Consider the following 26822-nt stretch of genomic DNA (forward strand, 5'->3'; position numbering starts at 1 on the left):
CCGCCCAGCGTGTGGCACTGAACGCCAACGGGAGACCCACAGGAGCCCCACGGCAGCCCCCGCGTCCGCCAGCCTCCCGGCACGAGCCCCCTCGCTCCGGGCGGCGCCGGGGGAGGACGGGCCGCCGTGGCACCGGGGCTGCCCGCGGGGACGCGCCGGGGCCCGCGCTAGGCGGCCGCGCCGCCTTTGCCCACGGCCGCGGGGGAGGAACGGCGGCCCGGGGCGCGGGGCGGGGCTGAGCCGGTGCCGCACTACAGGTCCCGGCGCTCCCCACGGCGGGGAGGGCTCGGCGCGGCGGAAGCGGCGGCAGGAGCGGCGCGGAGCGGCGAGGACCCGGCGCGGCCACTGGTAACGGCGGTGGCCTGGCGGGCGGCCCGGCCCGGCACGGCGGGGCGCTCGGGACCGCGGGCACTGCAGCCCGGGGTGCGCACCCTTCCCCGTCCCGGCGCTGCACGCTGTGCTTCTGCCCCGCTCTTCTCCACCCTGGCGTCCCAGCCGTGATCCTTATCCCCGGTCCCGGCCCTGTCTCCCAGCCCTTCTCCCAGCCCTGAACCCCACGCGCTGTCCCAGCCCTGTTCCCCATTCAGTCTCCCAGCCCTGTCTTCCACACCCTGCCCCATCTCCTCCAGTCCGCTGGCAGGCAACCCCTGAATACCTGGAAAATACGGCACAATGCAGACCCCATGACTCTCCCACTGTACAGAGTCCCAGGGCGATGCCAGCGGTGTCAGCCCTTGAGTGCAGAGGAGTTACACGAATCCTTGTGTCCTCAGTGTGCCAGGTTCTCATGCCTTGTAAAACACGTGTCTGGTGCTCACAGGTGCAGGATGCTGTTTTCATGTCTGCCTGCCCACCCCTGGCCCTCCATCCTTCACACGACCTGCCAGGCTCTGCATGCTGCCCTGCTATGGGGCTATCATAGCATGATGCTAGTTACGAGATTCTGCCCCTTGCACATTTTGGGGTGATTAGCTCCAGTCACTGGCTTTCTGCTTTGAGCGCACCGTGTGGCCCTGGGTTTTGCTTTCCAGGCTGCTCTTGCTCCCTGCTTTAGGTTGTTTTACCTTCATTTTCCCAGGCTGGGTTTCACTTTGTTTCCTGGTTAGATTTCTTGGATACTTTGAATGATGTGTCTGCTCTGGAACGAGTTTGAAACAACTGCTGTTTCATCTGCACATTTACTTACAATCCACTATTCAAGTGAAAGTTTGGGAGGTGGTATAAAATGATATCCTGAAGTTCAGCTAAGTTGTCTCTTGCCTTATCCAAAAACTTTGTCCAGCAATTCTTTTGAAATAACTCCCCTGGGCAAGCTAGCATACATCATGCAGAAGCCCTCTGTGGTGGGTATGCAGGCTCCTTCATCTGCCAGTTTTGTTCTGCACTAGGGATAGGAACAGAGTTTGTCCTGTGCCTGGCTCTGGTTCTGTTGTCCTTTCTTGCACAGAAAATTACTCCCTGGTTTGCAATTACCCATCACCAGGGCCCTGGTTTCTTCCCAGCACTCTGGGTCAGCAGGTTAATAGGTTTGTCTCTGCACTGGCCATGCTGGCCAGGTGACTGTGTCTATGTGGAGATGCTGTTTTGCTTTCCTTGCAGCTGTTTTTGCGAGGCCTCTGCCTTATTTGCATTTTTCTGGTTAAAATCAGTGCTTTTTCCCTTTTGAGTCATCTTTATTTTTGAGCCATCATTAATTTTCTCTCCTCCCTTGTTTATTAATAGACCTTTTCACTTTTGTGCTGATTCTGCCTGGGTATATTTGTAAAGTCCTTTGTATTCCCCTTAGCACTCTGACTGTTAACTCCTTTTTCTGGTTTGTTGTCTCTTTTTCCTGCTGTAGCTGTGAAGGGACACTATTGATTTACAAATCATCTTCCTGGCTGCAATGTTCCCCTTTTCTTGTTCCAGGTATCTCCTAAGAGCATCTGTTCCAGGTATCTCCTAAGAGTATTGCAATGAAAGACATGATTGAAATCTCTTTCTCATCGCCTTTGCCACTTCCTGATGTGGCCAATGTTTGGTGTAGCTTCTGGAGTGCATCTTTCTCCTGGCAGCAGGGGACAGGGACGTCTTAAAGCCCATGGGGCTGCGGGCAGACATTGGATGGGATGCAGCTCTTTGCTTCTTGAAGTGCTTTCTTTGCCTCATACCAATGGCAGTGTGTTCTTGCCTTTGATCTGTCTGTCTCCACCAGGTATCCAAGTCCTTCCTTGGCCCCCTCAACTGCTGTTGAGCTGGGTGGCCTAGACTGGAGCTCTGCCTAGAACAGGAGAGGTGCAGGGTAGCCAGAACCTCTGACAATCCTTAGCTGGGCTACCAGATGTGGTATTGTACAGTAGGTGAGCATGCCATGTCTCGTGCCTGGCATGGGATGAGCCTTGTGAGCAGCAGGTTCCCCAGTGGAGCTGTTCAGAATCTCCTTGTTCCTGCTTTTTTATTAATCTTGTTATTATAGTTATTTTTTCCCCTTCAAAGAGCCCAATCTGCTGCAGGCTGTAAAGAGTGACATTGTGGTGCGCGAGCTGCATGCCAAGACTGTGTGAGGTCCCCCAAGGCTCCTGAATCCCCAGTATTGCCATCCATGTTCACTGTCAAGGCTTTAAGGTTATCTACTCTATCGATGGGAATATGGATTGAGTGGAATTAGAAACCTCGAAGGCTAAAAATACAGCTCCCTGCCAGGAAATGCGGCAGCCTGCTGAGAGGGTGCTGCATGGCACCAAAACTTCTCCAGGAACTGGCATGCTCCACCTGAGCCCCACACCCCAGCATCCATGCCTGTTTTCAGGTTGTCTGAGCAGGACTGTGGCTGGCATCCCTGCCCATAGCAGGATAAGGTGGCAGGACCCCTGGCTTTGCTGTTGGAGCTTCACTGTAGGTGTCTACACACACTGGGCAGGAACACAAATGATAGAGGAATTCAGCGGTGCACTGCACAGTGACATAGTCAGCCCTGTCTTGCTAATGCTTGTGGGGTCCTTCCCTGGACAGGACAGGTAGAGAAATCTGGGAGAAAATGCTGCCCATGTGTGCTGCCAGTGGTCAGTAGAGGAGAAACGCAGGCACATCGACTGGGCAGCTCACTGAGACCTCACAAACATATACCTGGAGCACAAGCTCCCCAAGAGCATGTTCCTGGGAACAGTGTAACGGAAGCCAGTACCTCTGGCTGCTTTCTCGCTGATGTTCCAGAATCCTCCTGGCCATGCCAGGCTGTGTTATACTGGGCTGGTTGGCTTTATGTGCTAGGCAGCTGGGCAGCACTTTCATCACTTTTGCCATGGTTCTGTGGCCTTTCCCTGCTTGGTGCCACAATGCTGACCTGTTTTGCTAGTTGGCTCCACAAAGCAGGACAGCACCTGGGGCAGCACAGGCCTTTTTGGGGATGCACTGCCCAAAGCTGCCTGAGTTTGGAGCCAGCCTTGGTTCCAGACTTTGGAAGTGGCAGTGTTACCCTGCCCAGCATAGTGTGAATGAGGCCCAAAGCCAGGGCCATTGCTCTGCCTCCCAGAGCATGAAATAGGTCGGTGCCGACCCGTGGCTGTGTCATCGATGAAGTGTGTAATAGGCTGGGGGCAGGAGCTGTGCTGCCCTGTGGGGAAAAAACAAAGTGCTGCAACATTCCTGCCAGTGTAGGTCATCTACCACCTTGCCATGTTTCTTCCCAGGCTGTGGGAAGCAGCTTTTCCCCAGCAGTGCGTGGCAGGCAGAGGCAAAGCTGTGTGGGGAGGGGATGCTCCCAGCACCAGCCGTCTGGCTAATGCTGCACCATCTGCTTTGGAGGGTGAGGCAAGGTGAATGGCAAGCTTTTGAGGAGCCCATAAAGCCCCTTTGCTGTGTGCAAAGGCTTTTCTTGGAGGTGACATGGGATGTGCATGGAGCAGTGCTGCTCCTGGTTGATCCCTGTGCTGGAACTTCTTGGGAAGCGGAACCTGAAGGGATCACTGGTCGCCACAGGGCTTTGGGTGATGTGCCACGGGCTGAGACTCTAGGCTTGTCTGGGAAAAGTCCTTTAGCAGAACATGCTTCAGTGCAGTTGGAAACTCTCTGTGGCTGGAAATGGTGAGGCTGGTGGGGCTTCCAGTGCCCCCTCCCCTCCGGCATCTGGGCTGCCACTCGGTGAGAAAATGTATAATGCCTCAGTGTTGAAAAATGACTAATCCAGACCTTGGAAGGTTTGTAGGATACGTTCTTTTCTTGCGGTCGATAAAGATAAAGGGGATCGTTCTGCCAGCAAAATTAGTGTATCAAAGAGGGGGGAAAAAAATGACAAGAGCTGCGGAGACAGAAAAATGATTGGGGCAGTCCTGGGATGGTGCCCAGCATCCCTGTGGCGCCCGTGCCTGCACGTCGTGCCGCAGAGGTGGGCAGAAACATGAGGTGCAGGCACAGGCACCGTGGTCATGCTGAAGGGTACTGCCCTGCCTGGGCTTTTCCAGCGGTTTCCAGAGAGCCATGAGAGACTCATCTGTCATGCCAACGCAGCCATCCATCCATCCATCAGGAAGAAGGGATGCTGCTGTGTGGCATGGGCAGCCCCAGCCACTTTCCAGCCAGTGGCTGGCTTCCCCTCGCCTTCCTGGCACCGCTGCTGGCTATTGGTGAGGGTCCACAGAGAGCGTTCACGCCTTGGTCAGGGGCTCCATGGGGGGGTAGGGCTAATGTACCGGAGGTGCCTCGGAAATGAGAGCCTTGGATGGGTTCCTGGCCCTATTGATCTGCCGGCAGTTTATGCATCCTGACATTCATAATCTCAGTCGGCGCTGATGGTCCAGATTAATGGGCCCAGGGGCTGTCCATCCGTCACTTCACATTAATTACTGAAGAGGTGTTTTTCCAGTGATTTACCTGACAGTGGCCCATGATGAATCCCCCTAAACGGAGTGGGCAGTGATTAATCACGGGGCCCCAGCCCAGCCCCACTCTGCCTTCCCCTCAACCACAGTGCAGTCCCCACCACTATCCGTCTCCATAATCCCTGTCTGATGCATATTTATAGGGGCAAGGGGGCCTGGCTGCTTGTGGTGTGCCTGCTTCTGCCAAAGATGATGAAAATAAATCTCTGTTGGGATGGGGCAGCAGGTGAGCAGGGCTGCAGTGTGTGAGGGAGGGAGTTGTGGTCCCACAATGGGATATCCCTGGGCTGGGGTTTGGTTTCTGGTGTTCTGTGGCTGCTACAGGCTTCTTTGTGGTTTTTAATGCGGGAGTAGTGCATGGTCTCTTATGTTCTGCTTTGGATGCAGATGCTGGCCCCTTGGTCTGGAGAATTCCAGGTAGCAGCTGCTGGAGAGGGCAGGTTCCCCAGTGATGCTGGCAGGGTTTCCCTACTTCCCCCAAGCCTGACACACCCCACCAAAAGCTGTAGGGAGTGTATAGGGCTATAGGGTGTCCAAGTGCCAAACCTCATTTGCAGATATGCTACTGTGGGTCAGCGTTGGGGCTTCACAATCCATCGCTGTGTGCCAGCCGCTGAGGGAGCAGAGTGGGTGCTGGACTGGGACCTCAGCTCTGACCCGGGCAGGGCCTGCCTACTGTGCATTCACCTGTGGGGCCACTGGGACATGGGCAGGACAGTAACACTGTCTCTCCTTAGCAGGCAGTGGTGGCATCATGCAGCAGGAGGCGGAGGGCAGACGGACGCACCGCAGGAAGCCTGACATGGCTCTCTATGTGCCCAAAGCGCGTCGGGAGAGAGAGGCACAAGCAGCAGGTGACACACCGGTCAGGCACCGCCGGGAGCCTGAGAACCACCGCCTGGCACAGGACTCTTGCCGGAGCAGTGGTGAGGGGCAGAGACGAAGTCCCCATGCCAGAACACAGGCAGGCAGAGTGGCAAGGAGGGAGACCAAGGTGGATGCTGCGCCAAAGGAGCTGCGAGCAGCCTCTGCTAGGCAGTGCCAGAGGATGAGAGGCAGCTGCCCCATTGCACTGGAGAGCCTGGAGTCATCATCCATTATGTGCAAGCCACACCCACATCCGGCTGTTGCCCAGCCCTGGGATGGGCAGGACAAAGCATTCCAGGATGAAGGACTTGGAGAGCTCAGCCATAGCCACCAGATGTCAAGGACTGAGCCTGACCCTCCATCCCCACCGACTGCCCAAGCTGGGGCCATGAAGGCTACCCCTGAGCCTGGAGATGACCCCACTAGCCCAACATCTGCTGCTACCTCAACACCGGTTTGTCAGGCAGGGCTGAATGGTCTGCTGGAACACTTAGGGGACAGCACCACAGGTCCAGCTGGGGACCTCTCCCAGAGCCTGAGAGAGGCTGTCCTGCAGTCAGCAGGGGTGGACAACCAGGGCAGTGTGTCCAGGTTGGCAAGTGAGGCAGTGGGTGTGAAAGCCTGGAAGGAGAAGAGGGAGGAGGAGGGATCTCTACTGGCAGAGCAGAACAAGAACTGTGCCACTGGGGTACCAGAGCAGGAGGAGAGGTTGGGAGGCATGGCTGAGCTTGCCAGGGAGAGCAGTTTTTGTGCACCAGGAACCAGCTGTGAACCTGTGTTCCTGAGGGGGAGCACAGGCAATGTGCCAGTACTCCCAGGGAAGAGCACCCCAGGGCAGGGCATGGGCAGCCCATCCCAGCTCCTGCCTGTAATAGAGAAGAGCACTGCTGGGAGTCCCAGTGGGGAGGGTGACCACCTGCCTGCTGCAGAGGAAGTGGGAGGTACTTCTAGCTGCACAGACAGCAAGACTGGGGCTGAGAGTGGCCCATGGGAGAGAGCACCCTTGAAGAGCTGTGAGCTCCTGCCACCCCTGGAGTTGCTGTGCCATGGCATGGAGGGGCTCTTGCCTGTGTCCTGGGCCAAGGAGCTGACAGGGACAGACGAGGATGTCAGCTTGCTGCAGAAACACCAGTGCAGCCAGGAGGCTGAGAAGGAAGAGAGAGGTCTCCACAGCAGCTCCCCAAAGGAAGAACAGACCAGTGCCAGTGCTGGAACCCTGAGCCAGGCCACTTTGGGTGCAGAGGAGAGTTGGGATGTGCTGTTCAATGATGATGGGGACTGCCTGGACCCACACCTGCTGGAGGAGGTACTTCCTACAAGCCAGTGTTTGTGGGGATTTGCAGGGATGGTGACTGCTGCCTGCTGGGATGTGGGGGTTGTCTGGGGTGAGTGCATGGTATGGGTGAGCTGCATTCAGGGCATGTGGTCAGCCTGGCTGTGCTGCCTCCTGTCACCACTAGCCATCCCCGAGGGGAGGAGCTGCCTGTGGTGCCAAAACACCTGGGACCTCCACCTTCCCCTCCAGCTGTTCCATCCTATCCTGCAGTGCTGGTGAAGGCTGGGGAGATCATCCCTCTGTAGTACTTAAAGTGTACACAGTAAAACCTGCTTGAGTGCTGTTAACTGCAACTGCACTCTCATGGAACCAGGGCTGGTGATAAAGAAATGGTCTGAGCTGTATGGGCTCCCATTGAACCAGCAACAACATATTTTCTCAAAGCTATGGCTTTTTAATCATCTGTGGCTCATTGCCATTCCCTCCTGCATGCATGCGGCTGAATTTACTACAGTTGGCTGCTTAACACCAGGACCCACAACATTTTCCTGCTATTCACGACGAAAGCTCAGCTTCTGCAAGGTGGCTGCATATCCCTTATTGCATTCTAAATCAGTAGTGTCAAACAGGTAATTTTCTGAATGACATTAATGTACCCAAAGTAACAAACAGTGCTAATATTGTTGCAGCCAACGTCTATCCACTCCGGGCCGGAAGCAGGCTGTGAAGTGGTGGATAGTGCCTGGATAACAGCATTTTTGAGGGATGGGATTAACTCAAGAGCATCCTTACTAGGGGGCAGATACCCACCTTGTCCATAAGGCCTTGCTTGAACTGGTGTGGCCTCTCTGAGCCTGGTGTACTGCTGAGACAGTGTGTGAGGCACACAGAGTTCATCTTGGGGGAATGTGGAAGGGTGTTGGGTACCCCCATCCTTGCCTGGCTGTGCTCCCCTCAGCTATGGTCTCCCACCCTCCAGCCAGGATGTTGTGGTAAGCACGAGTGGGACAGCATTGCTGCTCTGATGGCAGCTGGTGCATGTGGCACTGACTTTCTGTGGGCTGGTGCACTGGGCATGGCTTTGTCCTCGGGATAGGAGGCTTAGGGAGGGTCTGTGTTGTGGTGCAGCTGTAGGATGCTGTGGGCAAGGTTCTGCTGTGCAATACAGATGCTTATTCCAAGGAGTGTCCGTATTAGTTCCTCCATGCACAAACTCTGAGCCAAATTTGAGCTTTTCAGGGAGCTTCTCAAAATGGGTGAAAAAGAACCTGAAATAGGGATTTATCAATTAAAAGTTGCCATCTTTGTCCCCTGCAGATTCCCATGTGGAGTCTGGTGCTTCCTGAGCCCTCTGAGCTCTCAGCAGGTAGAGGTGGCTGCTCTAGGAGGGTGCAAGCTCTCGAGGAGATGGAGCTGTTGTTAGTTAACAAAAAGGACAAGAAAATTAGTAGTACCTTCCTCGTAACCAAATCCTTATGCGATGCAGATAGTCAGCAGAGAGCAAGATTTATGATGTTCTGTGTGGAGGAGAGATTTCTGATAGTGGACGGCTCTTTAATCTATCAAGAAAAAAATACCATAGTGAGCGCCATTGGCTGGAAGCTGAAACCAGACAAATTCAGAGTAGAAATCAGTTTGAACACAGAGAGTAATTAAGTACTGCAACCATTTCCTTTCAGGCTCAGTGGACTCTCCATCACCAGTGTGGCATGGTAGGGGCTTTGGTGTGTGTGTGCCAGGGGTTGTGGTGTAAGCAAGCAGCCACAGACCCCGTTAACGTGCTCTGACAAGGGTGCATCTTTAGAGAGCAGCAGGATTTGATGGACAGGCTTCATTTTCCCTGTCCTCTGTCTGTTCATCCATCAGTGAACCCTTCCCAGGATGCCTGCCAGGACCAAGGGCTGTAGCCCAGCTTCCACTCACTGCCCTGTGCTGGAGAGCTGCAGGCATGCTGCATGCCAGGGCTGGCAGCACCAGGGGACCTGTTGAGCCATGCCTGACGCGTGGCTGAGTCCTGCTGCCAGACAGCTCCTGTCCTTGCTGCCCCGCCACACTTGGTGATTTGTGAAGGTCAAGGACCGCTCTGGCACTTTGCACTACTGCTCTCTAATTGTCTTCCTGGTGCCTAACACTACTCGAGTGCTCTGCTCCCTCAAGTGACACTACAGGGCTTCATCCTACCTGTGAAGGGCTCCCTTGCCTCCCCGAGCAGGCACAGCATGCCTGATGAGTGTGTTGCCCAGCAGTGGAGTGATGGTGGGGCAGGTGGCTCTGCCGGGTGTGTTGGCCTGTCCCATGAGCTCTCTAACTCAGCTCTACCCTCTACCAGCATCCAGCCTCCCTGGCAGCACCCCCTCACCTGCCGTGAATCCATCTTCCCCATAAAATTGTCGGAATGAGCACTTTTTATTGACTGAGCTGGCTGGGATTTATGGACTCTAACCTTACAGCCATGGTGTGCTCCACTATGATCGCTTAGGGGGTCGGGCTAGGAACCCAGTTGAGTTATGTACCTGTTTCCTGGCACCATGCCAGCCCCACGCTCCAGGCGGGGAACATGGAAGCTATCAGGACCTAGCCTGGTGTCTCAGCTGAAACAGGGCAGTGAAACCCCTTGACCACTGGAATGGCATAGTTTGGAAAGCAGGGGTGCAGGGTGGCTTACCAGCACTGATGCTGTGGAACAGAGGGAAATAGAGGCTGGCTGCATCCCTATGTTGTGCCGGTTTGAGGCTGCAGCCCATGATTTAAAATGAAGGTTGAAAAATGGTCTGCAGCCATCATCTTTTAGGACTGGAGAAAGTGTCCCACTGTGAGATGCTAAAAGCACACAACCCGTTTAGCTTATCAAGAAGATTGAGAAGGGACTTCATTAACATTAGTAAGTGCTGTCACAGGGAGGGGACCAGGGACCGAGGGTTCTTTAATCCAGCAGAGAGGCAGAACAAGAACTGCCAGGTGGAAAGTGAAGTCAGACAAATTCAAATGAGAAATAAAGCATAAATTTTTAGTTGCACAGTTTATTAACTGCCAGAACTTGCTCCTCAGGGGAGCATCTGAGGTGCTGATGGGCTGCTCTGGTGCATGTGCTGCAGTAAGGACACACTGAGCCTGGTGCTTCCATGTGGCAGGCAGACATCAGTCTTTCTTCCTGGCATTGCTGTTCTGCTCCTTGTTCTTCCCCAAATGTATTTCAGGTCATCACATCACTGTGATACGCGGGGTGCGCTTCAAAGTACATGCACTGTTTCACCACTGCCATTCTTACTGTGTTCCCAGCAGGGCCGCAGAGCGTGGCAAGTGGAGGTATGCTGGTAATGGGAAAAGCAAATGCATTGTGTGAGAACCTTGGTCAATAACTTCTAATTCTCAATGCCATGAATCCATCTGCAGTGCTAGGATGGGGTGCAGAGGGCTGGACCAGATTCTGAGGAGTGCTTGCTGTGAATCAGGAACTGCTGTGGGGCAGGTGGGTGTGGGTTGCTCAGTGCTGTGCCTGTGTTACTGCTCCAGCTCTCAGGGGGTGAGAAGCACCAGAAGAGCCAGCAGTCACCCCGCTTCGACTACTATGGGGCCGAACCTGCTGCACTGGACATCAGCGATGATGAGCTGCCCCATGTCATCGAGATCTACGATTTCCCCTTGGATTTCCGCACTGAGGACCTGATGCGTGTCTTCTGCAACTATCAGTGAGTCTGCCAGCAATGCTCTGTCCCTGGTGCTGGGGTTCCCTGTCTGGGCTGTGCTCCAGACCCCTGCTCACCAGGTGCTAATGCCTTGCTATGCTTCTCTCTCTTTGGCAGGAAAAAAGGCTTTGATATTAAGTGGGTGGATGATACGCATGCTCTGGGCATCTTCTCCAGCCCTATAACAGGTACTGCTCCTGGTTCAGCTGGGTGTTGGCAGAGGGGAGGCATACCTCTCCTGCAGCCGGATCCTGGGCATGGGGCTGACCCTGCACATGGACATGCTGCTCTCCTCCTGCAGCACGTGATGCCCTCAGCACCAAGCACCTGATGGTGAAGACACGTCCGCTCTCCCAGGGCACCCGCACCTCCAAAGCCAAAGCCAGGGCATATGCTGGTGAGTGATGCTGCCCTGTGCCGGTTTGTACCACTGTACTTGTGCTGCAACATCATCCTGATAACTGGGGAGGGATGGGGCAGCCAGCATGGCTCTGTGGCCATGACAGCCACCCTGTCCCTCCCAGGATGCCCCACTTATGTTCCCCATCTCCACAGAGTACCTGCAGCCAGCCAAGGAGCGCCCTGAAACATCAGCTGTCCTGGCCAGGCGGCTGGTGATCGGTGCCTTGGGGGTACGCAGCAACCAGACACCAGCCCAGAGAGATGCAGAGCGAAGGAAGCTGCAAGAAGCCCAAGGTGAGTTTTGGATGCCTGGAGGGACTGCAGTATGGGGGAACTCTCTTCTTGGATGCCCCTTGTCACAGGGTACTGGGTGGGAAGGGGATGCATCAGAGTGGACTCCAGCCACATCCACGAAGAAGCGTGTGGCTGTGGGATAATAATGACTTGGTGTTGACCCTTTTGTCTCTACAGAGAGGAAACGCCTGGAGAACAAGCAGCGGGAGGATGCCTGGGAGGGCCGGGACTGAGTCAGGAGGCTGCACTTTCAGCCCCACTGGAAAACCTCCCTGGGGTGCCTGGGCCCCTCTCTGCATCCAGAAGGACTGAGCAGCTCCCCCAAAAGGGCTGAGCGGGACACATGCAGGGTTCTTGCCGTGGGGATGCTGTTGCTGTCAGGCATCGCTACTCACCTTGCCCAGGGCAGGACCCTCAGGGGCTGCCAGCTGCAGTGGGAGCAGCAGCAGGATGCAGGGAGCTCAGCAGAGAGCATGGGAGCCTGTGTGGGGCAGCCCTGGCCACCTGGTAGGGCCTTGTGAGTGAGAGTTTCTCTCCTTATTTTGCTAATAAATACCATTTATTTTATTTGCTTGCTTGGGTGGTGGCTCCCGTTCCCTACATGCCGGGGAAAAGTGTGCATGCTGGGGACAGCTGCACGTGGTCTCCACTGCTGGGGGATGTCCACCCCTCCCATGTGGTGGGTGTCCCCAGTGAGTGGGGGGATGTGCAGGCAGGAGGGATCAGGCAGGGCGGCAGACAGGAATGTGCTGGCAAGGACTCTGTTTACTTCCATGGAGCAGCTGTGGCTCCAAACAGCGGGGCCCTTGTCAGAACACGGGCAGGGCCACGTTCCTGGCCTGCCCAGGGTTGTGATGTGGCCATGCTGCCAGCCGTGGTGGGCTAGGGGCTTCCTGCCCCACCCCGGGGTGGAGGCCAGTGACTGGGACCTGCCTTTGGCTCCTCTGCTTTACATCATCTCTCAGCATCTTAAAAAAAGCCCTATGTGCCTCAGCACTCCTGCTGTGGTAGCCCTGCAAACTCTCAGGGCCATCGCTTCAGCAACCTTTGCAGAGCTGAGGATGGGGATGATGCTTTTCTGCCACCTCTGCCAGTGGTTTGCATGTTTTTTGTTGCTGAAGGGCTCATGTGGCTTCCCTGTGTCCCCTGGCTGTCCCCCAGCTGGCAGCAGGGGAGCTGGTCATGACCCCGTGGTGGTGGCTGCCTGGCCCTGCACCATCCAGCAATGCTGCCAGCTGGGAGCCATCTCAGCCGCCGTTCCCGGATGCTTGTGGCTTGGCCGGTGGAAATTTCAGGACGCAAAGCTGCTGTCATGTGGAAAACATCTTCCCCGCCATCCGACATCCCTCAAACTCTGACCCCAGCAGAGTGAGCCTCCATTGGCACGTGCCTTGCCACGATCTCTGGCCTCAGGCCACCCCAGTGCGTCAGTGTTGTCCCCAGCAGCTCCTCCATGTGCAGGGACCATCACGTGTGGGTGCAGCCTGGTCTCTCCTGGGCCAAGGGTGGGTGCTGGCAGCCCCCAACCCAGGTCTGGTGCCTGCCAGCAAAGCAGGGATGGACAGAGGTGTGCAAGGAGAGGGGTGGTGCTGGCTGCTGCCTGGCTCACGGGGGAGTGGGCAGTACAGAGTGGGTTGGTGACATTCTCTATTACCTACTGTTATAAGAAAAAAGATAGAAACCACAGAGGAAGAAAATGCAGAGAGCAAGGGTATGGTGTGCCCTGTCCCCACCTTGTGCCCAGGAACAAGGGCCTTGAGGAACAGAGTGGCCCTACCACTGCTCTCATAGCTGGGAAGCTGCCAGGACAGCCTGGGAAAGCCTATGGCAGCTGCAGATAGTGGCTGGTGGGCTGGCTGCTGGCCCATGCTGCCACAGAGCTAGCTGGCTGGGTCCCTTTGCATGCACAGGGTGAGCCAGTTCAGGGCCAGGGTGCCCTAGCTGGCAGAGACCGCTGGTGGTAAGCCAGAGCTGCTTGATGCCAGCCACATGCAGACAGCCAGGGGCTGGTGGCCCTGGATAGCACGGGGGGGGGGACACTGCCTGGCTGGGGACACATTGTATAGACTAGAGTTGTTCCCAGCTGGTGACTGGCTCCATGGTTCTAGTGGGAGAGAGTGCAGGGGAGGGAGCAGGGAATGTTGGAGTTGATAAAGGAGTATGCCCTTTCCCATAGCACAGCACCCTTCTCCCATCTCACAGCACCTTTATTGAGGCCAGGACTGGTGCATGGGTGGCTAGGGACTGTCCTGAGTCTGCTGGAGCAAGGGAGGCTGGGCAGGCAGGCTGAGGTAGTTGTCCTGGGGGGGCACTGGAGCCGTGGAGGTGAGAGCTTCTGCAGTACCTGGACCACTCTTGCAAGTCCCACTGGCAGCATGGGACTGGGCACCCCTGGGTACTCCCCACTGGCCCTGGTGCTCATCTCCATCCTATGCAGCAGCATCAATAAATACAAAAGTCTGCAAGTTCCTGAGCTGCCAGGGCACAGGGGCATGGCCACGGGAGTTGGACTGTCCTGCAGCACTGCTGGGACCATGCCAATGCCAAGGGGTCACACGAAGTTGTTAGCCAGGCGCTCCTGTCTCTCCAGATCGCTCACCACGTCAGCACCATAGGCATCACCTGGGGAAAGCGACATGGGTAGGAGTCAGAAAACAAGGCACCTACAGAACTCCCAGCCCTGTAACTTCCTCCACCCTGCCCACCATGACCCCTATGCTCCTGTCTGTGCTTACTTGTGTGGCAGCCATGCATCCAGACACGCTGCCCATCGTACTTGCACTGGCACCGCATCACATTGTTGGAGAAGTCCGACTCAGCCACTTCATGCTTGGGGTTCACAACCACCTGGGGAGCAAAAGGGGCAGGGCTTGGGGACACCTCTGCCCTGCCCTGACCAGGCAGGATTGTGGCATGCACAGAGGGATGCAGAGTTGCCCCTTGATGTGTAGGGTGAGGGGTGCTGGTGGTGCTCATGGAGGTCAGCCCCCAGCACTGAGCTCCAGTGGCCCTCCAATCCCCATACCTGGAAGGTATAGCTGCCTGGTGGCACATCAGTGATGTCAATCCACTGGCAGTCAATGTCATGGCGGTAGGTGTCCCAGCACCCCACACTCACCCCTTGCTCCCCAAAGTTGGCGCAGGCAAAGCGTCGCTGCAGCCCTGCAGGAGGGAAGGGAGGTGAGGGAGGCACAGACAGAGCCTTCTTTGGGGAGCACAATGGGAGGCCACAGTCAGCTCTGCTGCCAGCACGTACCCTCAGGGCAGTTTGTGTCCTCCAGGCAAAAGCTGGCCTTGTGCCCCTCAGCCACCTTGGAGCCATTTAGTGTTAGCAGGTCATAATGGGTAAAGACCTCGATGCTGTGGAAGTGCCTGTGGGGACAGGGGCTGAGTGCAAGGTTGGTGCCCAGTCAGGGAGCACGTGGGCAGCCCAGCTGCCCTGTCAGGAGCAAGCAGCACCCAGGGACTCAGCAAATTACAGCCTTGAAGCCAAATAAAGCCATAATGACAGTGTTGATGTGGATGCTGCTAATTACCTGGGGTGGGACAGCCTCTTGGGACCATGCCCTGTCTGGCCAAGGGAAGGGGCAGCTTCCTGCCAGCCCCTGCCCATGGGCTACTCACCGGTGGCACTGGTGCCACGTCCAGGCGTGCCGCCCCATCCTGGGTCGGAAATCAGCTCTTCCCAGGTTGTGGATCTGGGAGGAGAAGCGGAGGAGGCGGCGGTGGCCATAGGGCCACTGCATGTGGTCAGCAGAGCGGGAGAGGCAGCGCTCCTCGTGGGCACAGTACAGCAGCCCCAGGGGCCGGTCCTCCAGGTAGGCTGTCTCCTGAACCAGCTGGGCGTTCATCACCAGGTCTGGGGCATCTGGCATGAAGGGGATCAGCAGGGACTGAGAAAGTGATCCTCACCCCACATAGCTCCCCTTGCTCTCCAGAAGAAAGGAGGTGCCCCCTCCCAGCAGTACCCCATGGGCTCCTGCTACTCACGGGCAGTGCAGGTGACCCCTGCTGAGAAGCGTCCCCCGCCACTGGGGCAGTGGACAGGGGCATGGTGCTGGCACTGCTGGAGGGCCAGCTCGGTGCCGGCACAGTGCACCCCGCTCATCACAACCCGGGATGCATCAGGGCTGCCTGCCCAGTACCACGTCTCCTAAGCAGAGGAGGAGCACAGTGCTTGGACCAGTTCTCACACCCCCTGCCAGAACCCACCTGCCAGCCCTCCTGCCCAAACATTGGCCACCAGGTCTTGTCCACCAGCCTGTCCCATCCCAGAGCCCCCAGCCACCCTATGCCCACACCACCCATCCTGAAGGATCCCTGACAGTTCTAGCCCCAGGCTGGAACCCCACTCACCTGGAGGGCATGGCTGGCAAAGCCCAGCCCCAGCTGCCTGCAGACCACCATGGCCTCATTCAGCCCCCACTGTGCACCGCACACTGCACCCCATTGCAGCCGCCCCTGCACTGGCACCAGCACCTCTACCACACCTTCCTCGGGGTTGCGGCCCCCGGCCAGTCGCACCTGCCAGCAGAGAGGGGCTGAGCTGGAATATGGAGCAGACCCCAGTCCCCCCACTCAGCACTGCAATGGGATAGGCAGCCCCACACATCCAGCTGAACATCTCCCTCATCTTCCTCTTCCTCCTTTTCTCCCCACAAGACCACTTTTGCCACCAGCTCATCCTGCAGAACCCCATCAGGGTGCTGTTCTGTGTCCCCCCATCCCCTGGGTCACTTCAGGGCTGCTCTGAGCATCCACACAAGGGCACAGAGTTTGGGAAGCAAGGGGTGTGCAATGAGGTTTTGGCTCTGGGGAAGAGGCAGGGGCTCACCTGGCTCTTGAAGTCCATGTGGGGCATGTGGCAGCGAACGGCAGCATCAGCCTCATGCTGACACCCGTTCTGCTTGGCATCCTGGAAGCGGCACTCAGCCAGGGTGCGCTCATGGCCAGTGCACTGTACATTACTCATATGGATGGGCCCCAGACCTAAAGCAGAGGAAGTGTCAGTGCTCCCTGCTTCATGACCATCCTTAAGCAGGATCCCCACTCTCCTTGCCCTGGTCTGGACTTTTCCTATGGGACTGGGGGTGCCCATGGCAGGAGCAAACAAGGGAGCCTCATGCCAGGGCAGGCTGGAGCTGCCTGAATATCCCAGGATGGTCCAACAGGACACATTAAACCAGTGGCTTTCCCTGTCAAATCCCTCCCAGCCCAGCAGTGCCCCAAATCCATGCTGTGCTACCTCCCTCACCTTGTCCCATCCGGGCTCCCGCCAGGGCCTGCTTTGCTGTTCCATAGCCCAGCTGCCGGCACACCACACTGGCTGCAGCAAGGTCCCACTGCTTGTCACACACAGTGCCCCACTGCCCGTGGCGTAGCACCTCTACCCGACCCTCGCCAACATGGGTGCCCGCTCGCAGCCGCACTGGGAGCACCTGGGAAAGGGGAGCAGCCAGTCAGCAACCCCAGGACATGGCTACCTGCCTGCACAAGTGCAGATGGGATGGCTGGGTGCTGCTTGGCCCTGGGACCCTCTGTCGGTGGGATGAGGTGCAGGGCTCTGCCAGGGCTCACCTTTCCTGGGGAGGTCTTCTTCTTGCCCTTGCCGTTGCCTGTGCCCTTCTGGAAGGCAGGGCCGGGGAGACAGCTGACAATGGCGTGCATGCCATGGGGGCAGGCATGCTGGTGGGGTGCTGGTGGGGCCACCTGCATAGGGCAGCGGGCCAGATGGGGCTCTAAGCCCTGACATCGCACCCTGTGGATCCAGAAGTTGTTCTTCTGGCTGAGGGTCTTCAGGCTACCAAAGGGAAGGAGCAAGGTCAGTGTCAGCTCAGATGCCAGAGACTCACCACCACCCAACATACATGCTGGGTGCCCACTCAAGGTGCCCTGCCCACCCTGTCCATGGTTGAGCCCTACCTGGAGCTGGAGTCCTTCAGCTTCCTATTCTAGAGTTTTCTGTGGGTGAACAGAGCCAACAGGTTGGGGGGCATCATGCTGACACTGCACAACTGAACTCACTCCCACCCCATCACTCCTGCCCTTCCCAGCAGGAGCTGGAGCCAGGTTCTTCTCCGTACTGGCAGTTACCGTGCCAAGTCCAGCTGTACTATGTGTCCCAGTGGGACAGTGTGACTTCTGGCATTGGTAGGGGCTCATTATGGGCTGTATTTATAGACCCAGTCTGAGACAGGGGTGGAGGGATTGAGAGACTTTCCTCTCCTTTCTCCCATGCTTTGCCAGACATAGCTGGCAAGCATCCCCACAGTCCTCTGGATGCTGCTGAGCCCAACTCTGTCCCTTGTAAAAGCCACAAGAAGGGGACCCAGGCTTGGCCAGGCATCTTGCCCTCCCACCTATATGTGCAGCCCTTCCCTGACACACCCTCCAGTCTCTTGTCCGCACAGTGTGTCCAGCCAGACACCTGCCCCACATGCCCAGGTGCAATGCATGCCTCCCACGTCCTTACCGGTAGAAGCTGGTGTTGATGTGCTTCTCCTGAGGGAAGCCCAGCATCCCACAGACTACGCGGCTGTTGTTCCTGGTCCAGTTGGCATCACACACCTGCCTCCAGCGCCCATTGTGCTTCACCTCCACAGCACCCTCCGTCACTGGCATGCTCAGCTTGGCTCGTGCCAGGATGGGCTTGAGTCGCACCTCCTCCAGGCTCAACCCTGGCGCCTGCTGTGGTGGACACAGGGGTGGGCATGGGGCTCCAGCATTGAGGGCAGTGTATTCAGGATGGGGACAAGGGAAGGGGTTAGAGGCAGCTGCTCCAGTACCCATGGCGTAAACTTCTGGGAAAAGGGGAATGCCATGGCCTCCCGCTCACCTCTCCCATGCGACCAGAGGTGGTGGCCTGGGAGGACCTGCCAGGCCGTCTCTGTCCTGAGCATACCACACCAGCATCCTCGCCATGGTGGCAATCACTAATGCCCCAGCCATTGTGGACACACTCTGCCAGGGAGCCCTCACTACCCCCACAGCGCACATTGTCCATCCAGATGGGGCCTAGGAAACACAACACCACGGGGTCCTGCAGGCTACCTGCACCTACAGCCCCCCGGGCAGGGTCACCCAGCAGTGGTAAGCACAGGATCCCGCCTCTCCTTTTCCCACCTGCCCCCTACCTTCCCCCTGGCCGTAGGTGGCACTATGGGTCCAGGTGATGGCTGCGGTGTAACCCAGCTCCCTGCAGGCGACGGTGGCCGCGTGGAAGTCGAAGCCGTCATCGCAGACAGTGCCCCAGTGCCCCTGGTACAGCACCTCCAGCCGGCCCTCTCCTGCTGACCCTCGTGGTCCCCCCAGCCGCAGCTGCACTGGGGCCAGGTCTTGCCCGCTGGGAGCCACCCAGCACAGCAGCAGCACCAGCACGATCGGACTTGCGCCAGCTGGCATCACCATCGCGGTTCTGCAGGTGGGATGTCTGAGGGCAGCCTGACAATGAGCCCTTGGGGACCATGGCAGGGTGGGGGTGCAGCCATAGCCCCCCTGTGCTCTAGGAGCAGGGCAATAGAGTAGGGATATCATGCTCCCTCGTACGGTGGGTACATCCCTGTCCTTGTGCTGTGGGCGTTGCAGGGGCTGGTCCCTGCCATACTCACAGCATACCCCACCTCGGGGATCAGCCCCAGCCCTGCACCCGTTACTGGGTCACCCAGCCCTGGCACAGCCCTTCCAGGAACCAATACCCATGGGCAGCACCACGATCACTGCCCTGGGCTCTTGTTGCTTCCTGCTTGCCCCGCGCACCACAGAGCACCCCGTTAATCCCCCGCTTGGATCCTCTGCCGAACACCAAGGTTTCTCCCCTCCCCATCCTGCATACAGTCCCCGCCACCTTACCTCTTCCCCCCCATCCCCCCTCAGACCACTAGTGGGGCTGCTGACCCCACCAGTTGTCCAGATCTACCCCGACCGGGACCACTCCCGGCACTCACTCACCCTGGCAAGGAATGGCGGTGCGGGATCGGCAGCGGTGGCGAGGGGACACGGCGGTGGCGAGGGGACGCGCCTGCTGGCGCCCGCAGCTCTTGACTCCCGCTGGGCACCGCCTGCAGCCGCTTTTATGGTGCGTCGGGGTGGGCCGCCCGGGGGGGGGTGCCCGCCCCCTCGCCTCGGCACGGGAGCCCAGCCCCGCTCCCTGCCGTCCTCCGGCCCTACTCTGCCACACTGGGACAAACCTGTTCCCGCCCCAACCCCGGTCCCCCGGATACCCCTACCTGCCGTGAGCCTGGACCTCCCCCCAGTCTGAACCCAAGGCCTCCGGTCAGGGATGCTCCTCACTATGGGTCTGTCCCCCCTCCAGGCAGAGCATGGACTTTGTAGAGGTGACAAACTGCCATGCTAGGAACACCCCAAAAGGCCACCCTTTGCCCCTTCCCATCCACATAGTGGCTCAAGCGGGCACGCAGGCAAGGGGTGACTTGGGGCGCTGCAATGGGACCAGGATTCGGGGGACACAGAGACCACAGCAGGCTGTGGGCACCAGGAGCCCGGAGCCCGGTCCTCCCAGGGCTCGGGGCATCACCTGGGCCTTGACTGAGCCAGGCTGGCCGTGAAGATCCTCGGACGTAGCCCCTCTCCGTGGGACGTGGAGACAGGGGATGCCCCCCTCCCGACCTGCCCCGGGAGCTACCCCCGGCTTGGGATGCCGCCAGTCCCCGGGGCACCCCGCCGCCCACACGCCCGCCTTGCCCCGCCATGGGATGGGGATAAACAGGAAACCCTGTGCCCTGGCCGTGCCGAGGGACCGGTCAGGAATGTGTCGGTGGCCACCGGGCTGTTTGTTTGGAGTCAAAGCAGCTGGATCCTGCCGGGAGGAGCCAGGATCAACACGGCCGGGAATAGCCCGTGAGCTCATCGCCACGTCTCGCAAGAGCCTCCAGCACCTCGGGGTGTGCAGGGCTGCACGGCCTCGAGACCCCTTCGCAGAGGACCCTCATCCCAGCCCTCTGCCTTGGCCAGGCTATGGGCCGTGTGCTGAATCCTCTCCTGCGATAGAGGTTCCTGGCTAGCCCCAGCATGGGAGCCGTGGAAAGCCTTGGGATAGGGCAGGGTTGAGGCCAGCCGTGAAGCCTGTGACTCATTTGTGTCTCGACTTTGTGTCCAAAACTCGTGTTTTGGAGCTCAATTGCTAAAGCGTGAGGTCAGAAGCCTCCCCGGCCCCCCCCACCCGGAAGATGCTGGCAGGGATGCAGGGCAGATGGGTGCTGGGTCCTGCTCCCAGCTCTGCCTCTGCTCCTGAAGACAGCAAGAAAGGGGCAGTGAGGGGGCTAGTGGGCTCTCCCACACCTGGGACCTGCCAACCTCATCCCGCAGCAGTGGGGGCACTCTGTCCTGATGCTCATTGTGACCGTGGCAGGCTGCAGGCATCTCCCTTCACCCTGAGATGCCAACCATGAGCTCCTCATCTCCCTCTGGGCTCACTGGGTGCCAGCACCTGCAGTCCCGGGCAGCCAGCACTGGCAGCAGCTAAAAATACACAGCCGGCAGCAGGGCAGCCCCGTGCGCGGGAAGTTGTGGGCAGCGGGCGGGCATGCGGGGCTATTCTCAGAGGGCTGCGGGACTATTCCTGGCCAGTCAATATTGATTCAGCCAGCTCAGGTGCAGCAGCTCAGCCTGTCAGCACCGTATTTAGGGCCCGGTGGGAGGCAAGACGAGCAGCTGAATTGGGAGCATTGTCTGGGGGAGGAAGAAGGCAGGGAAAGGATGTGAGCTCTGTAATCTGCAACCAGCAGCTCCCAGCAGCAGCCCGCGTGAGGAGTACAACCTGGGCTTGCTGTGGCTCAGGGGTGGCCAGCAGGCAGCACCCGTCGGGAACAAGAGGATGTGTGGGGCACAAGGGGGCAGCTGCCATTCCTGGCTCCTGTGGTCTTGGAGCCACTGGGCACGTGTCTGCTGTACACATAGCTGCCCGGAGCTGTAGGACAGAAGACAGGTGGGGCCTTCAAGCACTAAAGCAGGTCCCAGGCAGCTCACTGGCTGCCTGCTTGTTCTAAGTACCTTGGGATGCTCCAGACCAACCCGGAGCTGGGGGACTCTGTAAAAACAGTCCTGCATGCACCATAGCCTGCACCAGTGAGCAGAGAGGGTAAGGGGCTGTTTGTCTCTGCTCACTACTCTGAAATGTGTTTGTCCCATCTGGCAGATCTGCTGAGGCTGCACCACCAGCCACAGTGCAGATGGCATAGTGCAGCTCCCCATGTTGGCACAGAGGGAGCTGCATGAACTGCTCAAAACCCACAGCGACAGTGCTCATGACAGAGCCCGGGCGAGGGTTTATTTCCATGGGCACAGGCAGGGACTCAGTGAGGCTTGCCATGATCACACAGTGCACATGAGCCACTGTGGCAAGGTTGGATTTTGTTAGGCTGGGAGCAGCCACCTGTTCAAGATAGTAGCAGTTGGGAGCACAAGGGACCCTGCCAGCCTGCACCCTTCATCTCTCAGGGGATGCTGCTGCCCTGAGGTGCATAGGAAGCAATTTGGGGATGGACAGGGCTCTGCATGGAATCAACAGGGCTTACAACACAACCTTGTGTTGGTGAAGTCAGTGTCACCACTGTTATCAGAGGTGCCTGAAATCCTTGAGGGCCACCTGGGCAGCATTGCGTCCTGCTGCTCCCATCACTCCTCCTCCTTGTAAGAAAGCAGAAATGGGGAGTGGTGGTGCACCTCTTCCACATGCTCTTGCCTTCACCCCCCCCAAAAGGGTCCCAGTTCCCAGCTCTGCTCACCAGGGTGGGCTCCACTTCCACACAGGTACAAGCCAGGAATTGGGGACTGGTAGCCAGAGTAGGATGGTGCTGGCCGGGCAAAGTACAATTGGTCCAGAGACATCCCTCCATGGAAGATGTTCTGCCAACAGAGCTCTGTGTGACCTAGCTGTGCCAGGCCCAGACTATGTCCCGACCAGCACTGGCACCATAGCAATGCTCAGAGGTGACATGCATGGTACCCACTCCACCAGGCAGTCCAAAGATCCTCTCCAGGTCTGGTGGTGTCAGAATGTCCCTGCCAATGACAGATGCCTTGAATTCTGGAGCATAGTCTTCAATGCAGTCAAATACTAGAGAAAGATGAAGAGACTGCTAGGCAGCTTGTGGCGACACTGTAGCAAGCCCATGAGCAGCTCCAGAGCAGGTCTGCCCATGAGTAGGTACCAATGTTTCTGGTGTTACTGGGTCTGAGTATGCATTACGTACCCCTGTCTGCATACGCATTTCTGGTCTGCTCATCCCAGGACTGACCGCCTGCCAGCATGGATGGGGTGTACTGGGTGAAGAGGGACACAACGTGGCAGCCTTGTGGGGCCAGCCCTGGATCCAGCACTGAGGGGATGCAGAGCTCGATCATGGGCCTGGAGAAGCAGTACACCAGCTGGGCAGGCAGAGAGGGACCCAGCCACCTCACGCCTCTTTCCCCAGCACCCTCTGCCATGCCTGTCGTGTCCCTTCCCTGGGGCACCAGGGTATGCCAGTGCAGGCTCCTACCTACGGGAGGGGTGCCCATGGGTGGCCTCGGTGAATGCCTGATGCAGGAGGTGGGTGCTCTCGCAGTTGAGATGTATGGAGCACTGGTGGTGGGGCAAGGCCTGGCCATCACGGGGATTGGGGGCAGCCAGGAAGCTGGGTAGCCGATCCACTGCCACTGGGCAAGGAATGGGGAGATGGGGGAAGGGCCTGGCACCAGTGTTCTTCCAGCAGGGGTGGCAGTGGAGGTGTCTTGATGGTACCTACCATTGATCTTGGTGACAGGAGAGCGCGTGTCAACCTGCCTGATCCGCTGGACAAAATCCTTTGGCAGCTGCTCCTAGGGTGGGACATACCGGTGCAGAGGCTGGGTGTGAGAGGCAAGTGTGGATTGGGGGAATGCTGATATGCTAAGCCCCCACCAGCCCCATGCACTCCATACCTGGGGAACGAGTTCCAGGAAAGTGATTTGGGGAGAGGCATTGGACAGCACCAGTTTGCTCCTCACCTCTGTCCCATCCTGCAGCACAACACCCTGCGCCCGCCCATCGCTGCCCAGCAGCACGTGGCACACCGCCTGGGCAGGCGGAGGGGACGAGACTTCAGCAAGAGCACTCCTGCTGCCTGCAGGCATGGCTACGCAGTTTCTCCCTCCCAGACAGCCCATACCTTCTCAACAAAGATGTGGGCTCCCCGGGCAGTTGCTGCATGGGCAATGGCTTGGGACAGGGCTCCCATCCCACCTGCCACGTAGCCCCAGGCTCCCCTCCGTCCCTCTAGTTCACCCATGACATGGTGCAACAGCACGTACCTGTGGTAGCAGGACCCTAGATTAGCCACTGGATGAGGGGATGGGTCTGTCCCTGCATGGGCAGAGTGAGGATGGTGCCATAGCTCCCACAGAAGGGACCATGCCAGCTCATAGGATGCCAATTCAGTTTCAGGGAGCACCCACCAGCCAGGACTCAACCTGACCTGGGGTCAGAGGAGTCCAAACAGCAAAGTATAGGTGGGGGCCACCCAGGAGAGCCATACAGAAGGGATGGGAGGCAGTCCCTTGCCCAGCTCTAACCCCTGAGGTACCCTGGCAAGGTTGAGCAGGCAGTGGGAGGGAGAAGCAGGGGGGCAGGGCATGGAGTACTGGGATGCAGCAGAGCCAAGCACAGAGCACAGGCTGAAGGAACAGTGTAGCCCATAAGACCCAGGGGGAAGGGACCCTCACCCACTGCCGGGGGTGTGTGGGCTGGCCATGGCACCAATCACTGCGTCAGTTGCCAGAGTTGCCTTCAGGGGCTCTGACTCAAACCACTGATCCAGGATCTGGTCCAGGAGAAAGAGAGTGCACCAGGCTTGGTGTGGGGAGCTGCCGCAGCACCCTTGCAAGCAGGACACGAGGCAGTGGGTGGCTCCACACCGTTACCACCAGCACACACCTTGGAGATGGGGGCTGTGAGCACTTCGTAATAGCGGGGCAGCTGCGGCCCCAGCGCCAGCCCTGTGGGTGGAAAGGTAGTGTGAGACCTGCATGGCTGTGCCACGGCTGGCTGCTGGTGCCCGGCTGGGTTTGGGGGACAAGCTGTGGGACCAAAGTGGGCAAGCCTACCAAAGTCTGCCAGCCCAGTTGGGGCTCCTGGGAAGGTTCTGCATCCCGCACCCCAGGTGCTGGCAAACACCCCCTGCAATCAGGATTCCCTGACATCCCAGATGTACCTGCCTGCAGCAGGGGCCGCAGGGCTCGCAGGTTCCTGAGCTGCTGCAGTAGGGACCCCTTCCCCAGGAGAGCTGTATCCACTGGAGGGACATCCAGCAGTGGGTCCAGGGCCGACACCATGGTCCCCATGAATGCCTCATACTCAGGGTAAGCCTGAAAGGGGACACAGTGGGGACAACAAGGACTGCACCATGGTGGGTGCAATGGATACCACACCCAACAGCAACCCTGCTGCTACAGGGGCAGGGCAGCCCCTCAAGGGCCTTACTGTGTCAGGTGCATGCCCCTGCAGTACCTGGGCATCCTTCTGGGAGAACTGAGCAATTTGCTTCTGAGTCTGGGCCATGTCATGCCCCAGAAGGAGGGAACGAGGACTCCTGTCCTCCAGCAGCGGGGTGAAAGAGTAGGGGTCCCGTGGGAGCACCCTCAGACCATGCCGCTACAAAATAGGGATGACCTTGCTGCAGGACCACCCTGCAGGGGAAGTCTGCCAGCAGGGTCACCCTGCCTGTATTGCTGGGAAGTGCTGGCAGACCAGTAAGTTGTGGGTGCTGGTACCTGCAACTCCAGCTCAGCATAGATTTGTGGTCGCAGCAGGCTGAGCAGGTACGATGCCCGGGAGAACTTGAATCCTGGAAGATACGGGGTGGTGGAAAGTGGCCACGCCTAGGGCTGGCCAGGGCCAGGGCAACAAACGGCATGCAGGGGTACCTGGCACAATCTCCTCTGTGACAGCTGCGCCGCCCAGCACATGGCGCTTCTCCAGAACAGCTGTGTGCACCCCTGCCTGCTGCAGATAGGCAGCCTGTGGGAAGCATGGCATCACAATGCCCATCTCTCCAGCTGGGATGTGCCCTTGTCAATCCAAGCACCCTCTTGCACATGGTACTTCCCTTCTGCTGGGAGGACCCTGTGGGACCCCCCAGCCCCAGGAGCACTGCCACCAAAGCCCTCCTTTGCCCACAGTGCAGACCCTTCCCAGTCCCTGGCTGTCCCTTGGGGATGGATGAGAAGCAGGATGCCACTGTTGGTACTTACTGCCACCAGCCCGTTGTGCCCTGCAAGGAGAGAGGGAGATGAGCAGACCCCATCATCAGGACAAACGTGCAGCATAGGGCACCCTGCCATGCCTGGGGCATGTGGCAGACACAGCCACCCAAATAATGGGCTCTGGACACAGGGATACATGTGACAAGGAGCATCCTCCACTGGCTCTACAGCCCTGGCCCTTATGGTGCAGGGATGCTCCATTTCTTCCCGGCACGCTGAGGGGCTGCAATGTGTGCCCAGCTGTGCCAGACCCCTGCACTGTCCCTAGCATGAGGAGCATTCTGGGGGTTTACATGTCCAGCATTGCTGTGGTCCCCACCTGTCCTCTCTCCCCCACCACCTGCAGAGTCCCCATCGGCTCCCCACAACCCACAGTTCGACACTTGCTCCCCTGCTGTTACCTGCCCCGATGACCACCGCATCATACTCCCGCCGCAGCTGGTCTGCAGCCCTGGTGTGGGTCAAACGTGCTCCTGATGGCCCGAGGGGCAGATGCCAGCCCTGCAGCCAGCAGGAAGAGCAGACCGTGCTCAGTCTTGCCTTGATTCCCGCTGCCATCACTCCAGAGTACAGTCCCGCAGCCTGGACTTTGCTTTCATGGCGGAACTTTTCCCAGGGCTTCCGGGCACGCGGAGGGGATGAGGGGGCCAGGGCAGGGAACGCCTTGAGGCAGGGCCAACCGCTGTGTGCCGGGGCTTGCGGGGAGGCTGGGCAGGACAGGAACACATACTGCCCCTCCTGGTGCTGCTGCCGGCACTGACCTTGGCACAGTTTTGCTTGGGACTTGCAGCAAGGCTGGAGACCAGCCCCAGAGCTGGCAGAGAAGGCAACAGGGCCAGACTGTCTGGGGCTCAGCAGAGGGCTAAGTACTCCCTAGCCTGTACTCCAGAAAGGTGCTGGGCAGGCAGGAAGGGGCCTCTTTGGTCAGCCCCTGTTCTGTTACAGGGATGATCCCGAGGCATGTGGCTGGGGTGATGGGCCAAGCACTGCAGGACAGGAGTCTGCCCCACCTCGAGAAGGCAAGCCGCAAGCAGGTGGGGGGCAGCAGGAAACGGGGCAGCTTGGGAATGAGCTTGGCTCTGAACCCAGTGCTATTGCACAGAAGGGCAAATTCCTTCCCAGCAGGATGGGGCAAAGGCCCTATCATGGTCCAGTGCTCCCTGAACCACCATCCCCAGCTCCAGGGAGCAGCATGGCAGCAGC

The 26822-nt window shown here is 58.4% G+C and overlaps 3 protein-coding genes across 8 annotated transcripts; 1 reads left to right on the forward strand and 2 right to left on the reverse strand.

Annotated features, from left to right (window-relative positions):
- The first annotated feature begins 291 nt into the window (after positions 1–291).
- Positions 292–11939, forward strand: R3HCC1L (R3H domain and coiled-coil containing 1 like). 3 transcript variants are annotated; one of them, XM_071563507.1, is made up of 7 exons: positions 292–348; positions 5597–7029; positions 10513–10688; positions 10803–10873; positions 10987–11082; positions 11241–11381; positions 11559–11939. In XM_071563507.1, the coding sequence occupies exons 2-7, from the start codon at positions 5611–5613 to the stop codon at positions 11612–11614; spliced, it is 1959 nt and encodes a 652-aa protein (XP_071419608.1). In that variant the 5' UTR covers positions 292–348; positions 5597–5610; the 3' UTR covers positions 11615–11939. The 3 variants fall into 3 exon arrangements, with proteins under 3 accessions (XP_071419608.1, XP_071419606.1, XP_071419607.1); XM_071563505.1 differs by having other exon boundaries at positions 295–348; positions 5594–7029; XM_071563506.1 differs by having other exon boundaries at positions 300–423.
- A 1643-nt stretch (positions 11940–13582) lies between these two features.
- On the reverse strand, positions 13583–19564 carry LOXL4 (lysyl oxidase like 4). 2 transcript variants are annotated; one of them, XM_071564484.1, is made up of 13 exons: positions 18515–19190; positions 18217–18395; positions 17854–18068; positions 16959–17181; positions 16636–16819; positions 16216–16370; positions 15738–15905; positions 15372–15534; positions 15006–15249; positions 14638–14753; positions 14407–14543; positions 14117–14228; positions 13583–14003 (listed from the first exon to the last, which is right to left on the reverse strand). In XM_071564484.1, the coding sequence occupies exons 1-13, from the start codon at positions 18912–18914 to the stop codon at positions 13933–13935; spliced, it is 2367 nt and encodes a 788-aa protein (XP_071420585.1). In that variant the 5' UTR covers positions 18915–19190; the 3' UTR covers positions 13583–13932. The 2 variants fall into 2 exon arrangements, with proteins under 2 accessions (XP_071420585.1, XP_071420586.1); XM_071564485.1 differs by lacking the exons at positions 18217–18395; positions 18515–19190 and adding an exon at positions 19329–19564.
- A 2304-nt stretch (positions 19565–21868) lies between these two features.
- On the reverse strand, positions 21869–26790 carry PYROXD2 (pyridine nucleotide-disulphide oxidoreductase domain 2). 3 transcript variants are annotated; one of them, XM_071564489.1, is made up of 16 exons: positions 26021–26790; positions 25608–25627; positions 25281–25374; positions 25128–25201; positions 24865–25008; positions 24569–24722; positions 24292–24353; positions 24081–24178; positions 23528–23669; positions 23301–23435; positions 23126–23198; positions 22880–23036; positions 22592–22746; positions 22349–22455; positions 22124–22244; positions 21869–22025 (listed from the first exon to the last, which is right to left on the reverse strand). In XM_071564489.1, exons 1-16 carry the CDS (start codon positions 26175–26177, stop codon positions 21955–21957), a joined length of 1764 nt encoding a protein of 587 aa, XP_071420590.1. In that variant the 5' UTR covers positions 26178–26790; the 3' UTR covers positions 21869–21954. The 3 variants fall into 3 exon arrangements, with proteins under 3 accessions (XP_071420590.1, XP_071420589.1, XP_071420591.1); XM_071564488.1 differs by having other exon boundaries at positions 24838–25008; XM_071564490.1 differs by lacking the exon at positions 21869–22025 and having other exon boundaries at positions 22154–22244; positions 22592–22661; positions 24838–25008.
- Positions 26791–26822: the final 32 nt, after the last annotated feature.

Source organism: Pithys albifrons, chromosome 9 (genome assembly GCF_047495875.1).
Source record: "Pithys albifrons albifrons isolate INPA30051 chromosome 9, PitAlb_v1, whole genome shotgun sequence".
NCBI lineage: Eukaryota > Metazoa > Chordata > Aves > Passeriformes > Thamnophilidae > Pithys > Pithys albifrons.